Below are 11600 nucleotides of genomic sequence, written 5' to 3'. Positions count from 1 at the left end.
CGACCTGTTTTATTTGAAATACAAGAGCTTGGCTTCCGAGTTCCTGCAGAGGGATGTAACGATGCAGGAGCTGTTCAGCCAAGCATCAGTTTGGCTGATGAGATACGACTTTGTTTTTGAGTATCCACGTCCCATCATGCCCAACATGGTCTATATTGGAGGCATCAACTGTCAGCAAAAGCAGCCGCTCTCAAAGGTTTGTCATTGCTTGCCCTGAGGGTAGTGTTGGTGCTTGTTCAAGATGTGCTTTTTTAAAGTGTTTCCTGTAGGGATATTTGTGCTTGAGGCAGGATGGCGTCAGAATGGGAATCAAGCTTTGAGAGGATACCACAAGGTCGTGTTGTCACCATCACTCATGGCATGCTCTGTATCCAGGTAAATGACAAAATAATTCTAGGTCAGAGGATTTAATATCCCTAAGGGATGGGAAATGCGAGTTAATTGCAGGAGACCTGATTGGACAAAAATTGGAAATACAGAATTAACTCTGTGGCTATACGCAGACACTTTTGCTGTGCCACCAAACATGAAGCTAGGTGAAGCACCGAACATCAAGGGAAGAGGTCAGGCTGGGTTTTAGGAAAGGTTCTTGCTCCAGAGGGTGCTGGGCACTGCCCAGGGTCCCCAGGGAATGAGCACAGCCCCAAAGCTACCAGAGCTTGAGGAATCCTTGGACAGCACTCCCAGGGATGTAGAGGGTGGGATTGTTGGGGTGTCTGCGCAGGACCAGGGGTTGGATCAATGATCCTTGTGGGTCAGGAAATTCTAACTGAGTATATTCCATGATTCCATGTGTTCCAACAGCCCAAAATCAGGGGTCAGCAAAGACAGCAGAAGGAGCTCTGTTGCCTCTGGATTTGTGCAGCAGCAGTGCAAGAGAGCAAATAAGAGGATGGTTGGGAAAGGAAGCCTTCAGTATTGTAACTACTGTCTCTTGTTCAGATTTGCTGTGCAATAGCGCAGATATTCCCGGTTTATTCTGCTTTCAGACCATTGTGGTGTTGCAACAGCAGGAGTTACTGCTCAGATTACAACATGTTTACTGCTGTAAACTCAGGGCTTTCACTCTGATAAGTTGCTGTGATAGAGCAACAAATCTGGAGACAGACCTTTACAATCCACTCAGTATCAAACCTCTGTCAATCCTAGCTTCTTGGTTCCGCTTGGGGAGCACAAAGCAATCCAAAGGTCAGATTTGTGCCGAGTTCCATGTCCAATCAGTGCTGTGGACTCAAGGCAGGGGGTTTATCATTAACTGGTTGTTAATGATGTAGTGATTGCTGGATCAGTCCCATTTATGGCTCTCATTCAGCCTCTCAGCTTCTCAGGCTGTTGGTCACTCCTCCCTCCTGGTGTCAATCCAAACATTCAACTTCACCTCCAGGCACCCACTCACTGAAAACCTTCCCTGTGCACAAATGATAAACCCAGTATTTGCCCACAGTTAAAAATTACCCCAATTTCTGCCTGTTAAAAATTAAAAACCCACCTTAGTTAAAATTCAGGTGGGAAGCACCCTGCGATTCATTCCTTCTCCCCAGCCGCAGTTTCACCACCATTAAAAACTTTGCTGGGCAGCATCAGGGAAATGGTTTCTCCAAAGCCAGGATTTCTTTCTCTTGCCTCTTGGGCTGTGTTTTTCCTGCTGCTGTGGACCTCTGGTGAAGGTGGGAAGCTCTTGGTTATACCCATCGATGGTAGCCACTGGCTCAGCATGCGCCTGGTTGTGGAGAAGCTCAGGGACAAGGGACATGAAATTGTGGTGGTTGCGCCAGAGATAAATTTGCGGATCCACTCGTCACCACTTTACACCTTAAAAACCTACCCTGTGTCCTACACCAAGGAGTTTGTGGAGGCAGAGTTTAAACAGATGGGCCACAGGAGTTTCACACCTCAGCCCTTCTTGGAAAAACTCTCCAAAATTGCCAATTTTACAAGCATGTTCTTGGATTCCTGCAAGCGTCTCCTGTCTGTCAAAGAGCTGATCCAATACCTCGAGGGAAGCAAATTTGATGCCGTCTTTATGGATCCCTTCTTCCCATGTGGGCAGATATTGGCAGAACATCTGTCCCTGCCCTCCGTGTACTTCCTACGGGGGCTGCCATGCAGCCTGGAATTCCAGGCCACAATGTGTCCCAGCCCTCCTTCCTACGTCCCACGGTTCTTCACGCGCTCCACGGACCACATGTCCTTCTGGCAGCACCTGGGCAACCTCCTGGCCACCCTGGGCAGTTCCCTGGCCTGCTCTGTCCTTTATTCCCCCTACGATTCCTTGATCCGGGAGTTCCTGCAGCGGGAAGCAGCTATGCCCGAGCTGCTCAGCCATGCTGCTGTTTGGCTCATGAAATACGACTTTGTCTTTGAGTACCCCAGGCCCCTCATGCCCAACATGGTCTTGGTCGGAGGCATAGGCTGCACTCTGGAAAACAAACTACCCCAGGTTAGTTCCCGTTTTTTCCCAAAGTTTAGCTGTGGGTGTGCTGTGAGCTCTCTCCAGGAGATGGAGCTCCCAGGCTGGAATAAATGATGCCAGGTGAAAGTGGCTGGGAATGCATTTTGCACCACTGCATCCCTTGAGCAACGAGGGAAGAGTTACCCTGTGGGACACCACTGCATTCCCATCAAACCTGCACCAAAAAAAAAAAAAAAAAAAAAAAAAAAAAAAAAAAAAAAAAAAAAAGGAAAAAAATCTTTTGTGCAAAATACTCTGCACTGGAACTGTATTTTGCTTCAACTGTGCCAAAATTCCTCAGTATGGGTTATATCCCACTTTCCATTAAGAAATCCTCCTAATTCTCTTATTTTCCATGAGTCTCCACTGCAGATATTTTGTAGAAGTATGAGCAGGCGCTGATTAAAACCACTACTAAAATAATCATCATATCCCTAAAGCAGGGCTGCTAAGAGCTTCCTCATAGTAGGAGAACTTCTGAGCAGAAAGTTGGACCTTGGAACTCAAAAACATCTAAAAAACAAAGTAAAACTGATGTCCCCACAATATAAATAGGATTAAATATGCCTCAAGACAGCTACAAAAATATGGGAAAGAGCATAAACTGACAGAGAAAGTCTCTGTTGTCCCTGCCCATGGCAGGGAATGACAATCTTTAAAGTCCCTTCCAACCCAAAACATTCCATGGTTCTCTGGTTATCCCCTCAGATCCCAGAGACAACATGGCAGTTGCCAGACTTACAGGAACATTTAGTTCATTGTATTCCACTTACTTAACTCTGATGCCTGTAATAATTTTCTCCAGTTTTGCCTTTCCTTCCATGGCTCTACGAAACGTTTTTCTATATCAAAGAACTTTTGCTCCAGCCTTGGGCTGTTTTTTTCTGCTTCATTGGAATCTTTTTGTTCCTGGATTCCAGTGCTAGATCTCCTTCTATTATTTAAATCGCTCAAACAAAAGAGAGACAAAACTGGCAGCAGTTCAGCGTTATCATACCCAAAGCAGATACAATAAATCCAGATATTAGAAGTTTGAGTAGCCTGCTGTCAGAACCCTCTTCCAGGATTTTAATTCTCTCTTGTAGCTGCGTGGCCTGAAAAGAAGAACATCAGCTGTGAATCCAGGCTTGGGTTAAATGTGCCCATTTTTACTGTCCCAAGACTCATTTTCTTTAGGATCATATAACAGATTGGGGTGGAAGGGACATTAAAACCCATCCAGTGCCACCCTCTGCCATGGCAGGGTCACCTTCCACTATCCCAGGCTGCTCCAAGCCCCATTCATCCTCCCCTTGGACACTTCCAGGGATCCAGGGTCAGCCACAGCTTCTCTGGGCACCCTGTGCCAGGGCCTGCCCACCCTCACAGAGAAGAATTTCTTCCTGACATCTAACACAAATTTCCCCTCTTTTGGTTTGAGCCCATTATTCTCTGTCCCATCACTCTAGTTCATCATGAAGAGTCCTTCTCCAGCTTCCTTCTGGGCCTCTTCAGGCACTGGAAAGGGGCTTTTGTGAGGTCTTCACATAAAAATCTTCTCTGCTCCAGGCTGAACAGCCCCGAAGTCTCAGCCTGTCCCCATAGGAGAGGAGCTCCTGTCTTCTTGTCAACTCCATGTTTTTCTTCTGGACTTGCTCCAATAGTCCCATGTCCTTCTCATGTTGATGAGCCCAGAGCTGGATGCAGGATTCCAGATGTGGTCTCACAAGAGGGGGAGAATCCCCTCCCTGGACCTGCTGGCCATGCTGCTTTGGATGCAGAACTGTCAACAACAACTCATTTTCCTGGTCCTAATTTTGTTGTGCTCACTGCTTGTTCCATTGCCTTTGCAGAGAGTTTTGTTGGAACATAGCAGCAATTCCAGCCTCTGACAAGAGAAAGGGCTTTGACTAAAGGCTTGCTTTCCTTTGGCAGGAATTTGAAGCCATGGTGAATGCCTCTGGAGAACACGGCATTGTTGTCTTCTCGCTGGGCTCCATGGTGTCTGAGATTCCTATGAAGAAAGCCATGGAAATCGCAGAGGCCTTGGGAACAGTCCCTCAGACGGTACCAATTCCCTCCTCCCCTTCTAGCAGAGCAGCTCCAAACTGTTCTCAGGTCCTCCGTCCCTTCTCCTGCTGCAATCTGACGTGGCCTTTGCTTCCCTTGCCAGGTCTTGTGGCGCTACACGGGCAAGACACCCTCCAACCTACCCAAGAATGTGAAGCTCGTCAAGTGGCTGCCTCAGAATGACCTCCTGGGTATGTCTGACACACCACGGTGGTGCTGGTGCTCCAGGGTTGCTGTCGTGAGGTCCCAAGGGCATCATCTGTGGGTCAGGTGCGAGTTACCATCCCCTGACCCATCACTTGGGGGCACAAACCATCCTTGCAGCCTTTGCTGTTGGAGCCAGGGCTTGTCCTTTAGGAACTTAGCTGGGAATCACCAAATTGTGAAACAGCTCTGTTTAAAAAGGCTTCCCAACACTTCAATACCAGTCAAAGATGGGAATCTTTATCTCTGACTAAGCAGCCTCAACACCCATCTGTGTTTTTGTCCTGTCTTCTGGCCTGAAAAGAAACTTCATGGTCCTCCAAGGGAGCACTTCCAGACAGGTCTTTGGGCTTTTAAAGTGGTGGAATTGTTGCCAGGAGAGCATTTGTTGGTAAGAGAACAGGTTCAGCTGTGAGAGACCTTCACTACTATGGAAAAGATGGTGAAAAAGTAGTAGATGGTAACATCCTCTTTAACCTCTCCTGGCTCTGGTTTAATCCTAAAGTTGGAGAATTACCCAAAACAAAAACAGAGGTCTACAATGTTCCAATCCCTACGATTGGCCATGAGGGATGATGTTTACAACATCCCCAAATCCTTGTTTTATGCCAACCACGGCCCTTTTTTGTTCTGGCATGTTTTTTCCCCGGGGACAGGTTGCTGGGAGTTAGTTATTCCAGGAGCTAAGCAAGCCTCTGTTTCCCTCCACAGCCCACCCCAAGACTCGTGCCTTTATCACCCATGGAGGTTCCCATGGTGTTTATGAGGGAATATGCAATGCAGTGCCCATGGTGCTGATGCCTCTGTTTGGGGACCAGATGGACAACGCCAAGCGAGTGGAGTCCCGGGGAGCAGGGCTGACCCTGAACATCCTGGAGATGACTTCCAACGACATTTCCAATGCCCTGAAAGCAGTGATCAACGACAAAAAGTCAGTACCAGAGGCACAGCCCTCCCCCTTCTTACCATGTAGCCCCAGCATGTTCACTTCCAGCGTGACATGGCCTTTTTCTCTTCCTAAATGGCTTCTTTTATCAAAAGTATGGATTTGATAGCCACTACTTCCATGGAGAAGCTGATGCTCGCCCTGGGTTAAGTTCAGAAGTTAAGAAGGGAGGATGCAGGGAGCAGGGGAGATGGGCTACGAATGCAATGGAAGAAATCAAGTTACCAAAAACAATGTGTCACCTTATTAAAGCCAAGGCAGTGACAGGGCAGGCTTGGACACAAATGGCAAACAGCTTTTGTTCCCAAACCTGTGGTGACATAGGTCAATGAGGAACCTGAAGAGGGTTTATCAAACATATTTATCACTCATTTATCTTCCAGGTGAGTTTTCTCAGGCATATTCCCCCCCTCATGAGGAATGAGGAATTCCTCATGATCATGAGGAATTCTGTGAGCAGGGAGAGCTGCTGCCTGGCTCAGCAAGGCTGGACAATCCCAGCACGGAGCAGAAGGAACATGCAGGGATGCACTGAGGAAGCCCAGGGAACATCATGGCACTGCAGTCAGCATGCCCAAGAGGTCTAAAGGCACCACAGAGATTTCTTTCAGACATAAGAGCTCTCCCCTGCTCCCATTCGAGGATGCTGAGGACTAAGAAACTCCACCACATTCCTGAGAAATAGGAGCTTATTGATATTGTTTCCTACCCAATGTTTATGGCAATAATAGCAATAACACTACTACTAAGAAAACAATAATAATGCAGCTGGAAAAGCCGGCCAGCTTTTATACCCCTTTCAGCCAGAGACTTTCACCCCAGAGATTTTACTGAGAGCCCAAACTGAGCTTTCCCTCTTTTTTTTTTTTTTTAATTTTTGTCTTTGGAAACAGCACTCCCTGGGCCTGTAACTTTGCCATTATCCTTCTCAAGGGGCTCAGTAGCACAAGAGCCTGGAGAAGCTGCAGCTGCCCCATCCCTAGAAGTGTCCTGGATGGGGTTCGGAGCAACCTGGTCTGGTGGAAGGTGCCCCTGTCCATTAGGGATGAGCTTTAAAGTCCTTCCAACCCGCCCCAGCCTGTGATACTGATGCCTTGGAGTGGCTACCTAGAAAAAAGGCTGGACAAGATTAAGAGAATAAAGTGGGTATTTATTAAAGGCCTTCAATAGGGACACCTTGGGCAGTCAGAAGCCTCCCAGAGGCTACACTCAAGATGGATGATGGTCACGAGTTTTTCAGACAATTATAAGTTTGATCCATTTACATATCAGTGGTTAGTCCTCCAACTACAGCTTCAGGTAATGAAGTCATTTACCCCTGGTTTGTTCCCCCCCACCCCGTTCCCCCAATTCACTGTTGTTTACATTTTTCAGTTATGCCTTGAGAGGCTCCCTGGAACAAAGGCTGGGCAGAGTTAAAGGAATAAAGCAGGGATTTATTAAAAGGCCTTCAAAGAATTCACCTTGGGCAGTGCAAGAGCCTGGCCATGGCTCCACCCAAGATGGACCCTGAGTCATGAGTTCTCAGACTTTTATAAGTTTTGCTCCATTTCCATATTGGGGTTCAGTGTCCAGTTCCAGCTCCAGGCTCTGCAGTCCCATCCTCCCAGATTCTCTCCTCAATTCTCTGCTGTTTGCACTTTTTGGGGCTGAAGCTGCAGTGGTGTCCTTGGTTCTGGGGCCGGAAAAGGATTGTTTTGTGTGACTGAGCTGTGAGGAGAGCTTGTAACATTTGATACAAAGTTCAGAGTTACACACTAATGCTGTTCAGAGTCTGAAAAATATGAACTTAAGCTGTAACTTAAGGCACCACTGGGGCCTGGGGCAGTAGGGTGTCCTTGAGTTACAGGCCTAGAGGGATTGTTTTGTCTGAATAAAACAGGAGAAGAGTAGCTGACAAGCGATATAGTTTTGGAGTTACACCCTAAAGCAGTACAGGATTTAAAAAATACAAAAGCTAAAATCCTAAAGCATCAATTCCATTTTTGAAACCCTCCCCCCCCCCCAACTCCACAAATGCCTTCTCTCGGCAGGTACAAGGAGAACATCCAGCGCCTCTCCGACCTGCACCTGGACAGACCCATCCACCCTCTGGACCTGGCTGTGCACTGGGTGGAGTTTGTGATGAGGCACAAGGGGGCCCCTCACCTGCGCCCCGCTGCCCACGAGCTCAACTGGGTGCAGTACCACTCGCTGGATGTCATCGCCTTCCTGGCGGCCGTCACGCTGCTCTCCCTCTTCATCTCCTTCAAGTGCTGCCTCTGCTGCTGCCGCAGGTGCTTCTGCAAGAAGGGTAGGACAGGGAAGCCCACCAAAGCCAAGTCCCACTAATGCCTGGGAACTGTGGTAGGGGACAAAGCTCCTGCTCCAGACCCAGCAGTGGGGTCAGGGAACAGCTCCAATTACACTGCAATAAGTAAAACACTGCAATTTCCAGCCAAGGAATGACAAGGATCCTTTGGAATAGCACCACAAGAAGGGTTGTTCCACTGATCTAATGTTGGCCTTTTAATTAAGAATGGGCCGAATTAATTAAGAATGTTAAAAATGTCTTGTGTAGGAGTGCTGAAGTCACTTGGGAAGGTCTGAATGTGAAATCCAAGGCCCCTGGCTTCTACCTGTCAGTGTGCAGAGGGCTCTCAGTGACTTCTTCTTTTAACCTCTACCTACCGCAGAGATATGTAGGGATTTTGGAGGACTTAAGAAGAGCCATTTGTTCAGATTTCTGTTTGAAATCTCTGTGTGGCCACTGTTGTAGGAGAGGCAAATGTACACTCACAAATCCCATCATGCAAACCAAGATTGATGCACATCTTCATGTGTGTTTACAAGACCCTTAACAAAACCAAGGTTTCTGGCAGGGAAGCTGCTTGAAAAGCACTGGTGTTTCCCCAGAATTCCCCATCAGGCAGATGTGCTGTACCTGGAGCTCACCTGCTGGTGAGGATATCTTTGTAAGCATTGCTTATAAACCCCCACAGCTGATTTGCTCTTTGTAAGTGATGCTCAGGGAAAGACCCCAAACCCCAGCCCTAGAAATAAACCCCAAATACTAAAAATAAAGGCTGCTGTCTTTTCTGTCTTGAGAGTTACAGGGGGGATGCTTGTTTGTTCATGGAAAAAGAGCTGGAGAAGGGACAGATTCAATCCCCCATGGCATAAAAGCTACCTTGATACACAGACCCCCTTCTCAGCATTCCTGCCCCACTGCCTGGTGACTTGGTCCTGAGAGGTGACATCATGAGGCTGCCACAGCTCCCAGGTGAATATTCCAGGCTCAGAACTGAGGGATCCCAGTACATCAGGGCAGCACAGGTGTCCTGCCAAGTACCTGCTGCTGCTCTTTTCTCTGGAAAAACAGATTTCAGGGGAAGCTGTGTGAAGTTCAAGGTACTCTCTGTCCTCAGCCTGTCTCCACTGTGCCAAATCTCCTGGACACCAACCTGGCCCACAACCTGTCCAGCACCTTCCTTTCCCTGCTCCTGCCCACCACAAACAGAAGGAAAGCTTTCTTTGGGGTGTACAGACTCCCCATGGTGTGTGAGGGCAGACCTGCTTGGAAAATGCAGCTCCTGCAGCTCCACATGTTCCTGAGGTGACAGCTCTGGCTGTCCCATGGTTCTGGTGACAGCAGTGCAGCTGGAAAGGTGACCCTGTGAGACCTCTCAGGGCTGTCCCAGCACAGCCATGGTAGCTCCAGTCCTCTCTGAGCATCCCTCGCTCCCAGCAGTGTCCAATGCCAAAAAAAAACCCACTTCAAAATGTTCCTGAGGAGAAGTTCTCTGAGTACCCTGCTGCAAACTGGCTCTGGATCAACCCAGTGCCTTTCTCTGCATGGGCAAAGAGGAAAACTCTTTGATTTCAGATCAGAGGAGGACAATTGAGAAAAAAATATAAAAATATCCCAATTACAGCTCCAACCCCCTTGTGCAGGGGAAGTAAAACTGAAAGGAAGGAAGTATCAAAATGCCCACCCCATGATTTATTTCATTTCAGAAATATTTTTAACACAGCCAAAGAAAAACAACAACAGAAACCAGGTATCCTCCTCTTCTTCCTCCTCCCTTTGCTCTCCTCACCCTCACTGCTTTATCCTGTTCTTTGTTTTGCCTTGGAGAAAGAATGTGCGGGGCCAGTACTGAACAAGCATCCCTGTGCCCAGCAGAGGACACTCTGGGATCACCAGCAGGCAGGAGCAGGGAAAAGGCCACCCTTCCCACCAGGCCAGCAGAGGTGAGGGGCTGGAACTCCACAGGCACTTGTTTATCCCCACCCCGTGCTCCAGGAATATGGACTTGCTGCCAGGAGAGGATTTCCAGAGCCAGTTAGGAGCCAAAGCACTTGGGACAAACTTGAAGGAGCTGGATCATCACCATAGCTTGGGACCCCCAAACCTTGCCAGGGGAAGGGCTAATCAGGGGTGATGTCCCCTCTTATTGCTCCTTAATTGGGGGCCACACAGAGCCAAAAAACAGGACAGAGCCTCCGGCCCAGCTTCCCTTACTGGGAGAGAGAGAAATCCACAGCCACACACCAGTCTGAAGCATCAGTGCTGAGACTGGGGCACTTCCTAAAAGGGGAAACTGAGGCAGGGCCAAGCATTGCTCCTCCCCTGAGCTCCCCAGAGCCTCAGGCATTGCAGCCTGAGCTTTTCCAGCAAATCCTTCAAATCTCTGGGAAAAGGCAGCAGCCAAAATATCCTCACTGCCCTTGGAGAACAGGGGTACAAGCACCTCCCACCTCAGCAGCTTCCCCCTCAGAGCTGGTGATTTCTGCCCCCATCCAGGGACCTTTTGAGTGTTTTATCTTATTTTTCCCTGGATTTTAGCATCCAGCAAATCTGCAAAAGAAACAGTGCTGCTTCCCAGCTCCTCTGGACTGCTCATACTCACCCCAGCTGCAAAATATGGCCACAAAGCTCTTTGGTTTTGGGATGGGGTGTCCTGGGGGACACATCAGCCCTGGCTCTGGGGGGAGGATGCACCCAGCATCTCTCCCTGCTTCCCACCAGCCAGACCACGGGAAATGACAGGAATTGCTGGCATTTTTCTGCAGCCACAGGCTTTCTCAGCCTCATTCCAGTCCTCAAGGGCAACAGCAAGGTTTTCTCACTGCCATGGGAGCTCCAGATGGAACTCGGGCTCCTCTACCTCCCCAGTGCAGAGGTCCATGGAGACCCCTGACCCACAGGGATACACCAGGGTGTCCAAGCCCTGTCCAGCCTGGCCTTGGACATTTTCAGGGATCTGGAGCAGCCGCAGCTTCCATGGGCAACTTCACCACCCTCAGAGGGAAGAATTTATTCCTAACATTCCATTTAAACTTATGCTTTGTCAGCTGAAAGCCATTCCCCCTTAGAAATATGTCCTTATAAATAAATATCTTAGATATCCACAGGCACAGGAATACTCCCTCTTCCTTACTTGTCCAGGGCTCTACCCTTGCCCTAGACACTCTCACTTGGATGCTCACACTCAGACCTGCAATTAATAATTTAATTCATTTATTTGATAATCCACCTTCTGGGTGACTTTGTAAAAAGTAAATACTTACTGGTGCTGGTACCCAGCCATGACTCTAGTTTGGGGAGGTTTTCCAGGAGCTTATTTCCCACTGTGGAAAGTCATGGAAACATGACATGAAAAGATGAGGCATGCATCCCACTTCACTGAGGAGTGTGGATGAAGGAAACCAACCTGCCAGGAGCAGCACCAGCCTCATCTAACAAAAACCACCCAAACTCACCCCAAACCCACATGCATCCATAAAATAAAGGGACTTTGGGATTGCAGCTGGGATGGTACAGCCTGGGGAGCAGTGCAGGGATAATGCTGTGAGGACACCCTTGGGAAGTGGTCCAGAACACACCTTGGCCACTGCATCATCCCCCCAGAGTTATCCCTGCAGCATTCTGGAGGGTTTGACACTGGAGAGGTCCCATCCTAACCC

The 11600-nt window shown here is 48.6% G+C and overlaps 1 protein-coding gene across 1 annotated transcript; it reads left to right on the top strand.

Annotated features, from left to right (window-relative positions):
• Nucleotides 1-291: 291 nt before the first annotated feature.
• On the top strand, nt 292-7982 carry LOC134052282 (UDP-glucuronosyltransferase 1A1-like). The gene is made up of 7 exons (XM_062506648.1): nt 292-397; nt 504-563; nt 1542-2440; nt 4367-4498; nt 4605-4692; nt 5417-5636; nt 7685-7982. The coding sequence occupies exons 1-7, from the start codon at nt 292-294 to the stop codon at nt 7980-7982; spliced, it is 1803 nt and encodes a 600-aa protein (XP_062362632.1).
• The last annotated feature ends 3618 nt before the right edge of the window (nt 7983-11600 follow it).

This window comes from Cinclus cinclus, chromosome 21, assembly GCF_963662255.1.
Source record: "Cinclus cinclus chromosome 21, bCinCin1.1, whole genome shotgun sequence".
Taxonomy (NCBI): Eukaryota; Metazoa; Chordata; class Aves; order Passeriformes; family Cinclidae; genus Cinclus; species Cinclus cinclus.
The sequence above is the reverse complement of the archived record's forward strand: the minus strand, read 5'-3'. Positions and strand labels throughout refer to the sequence as shown.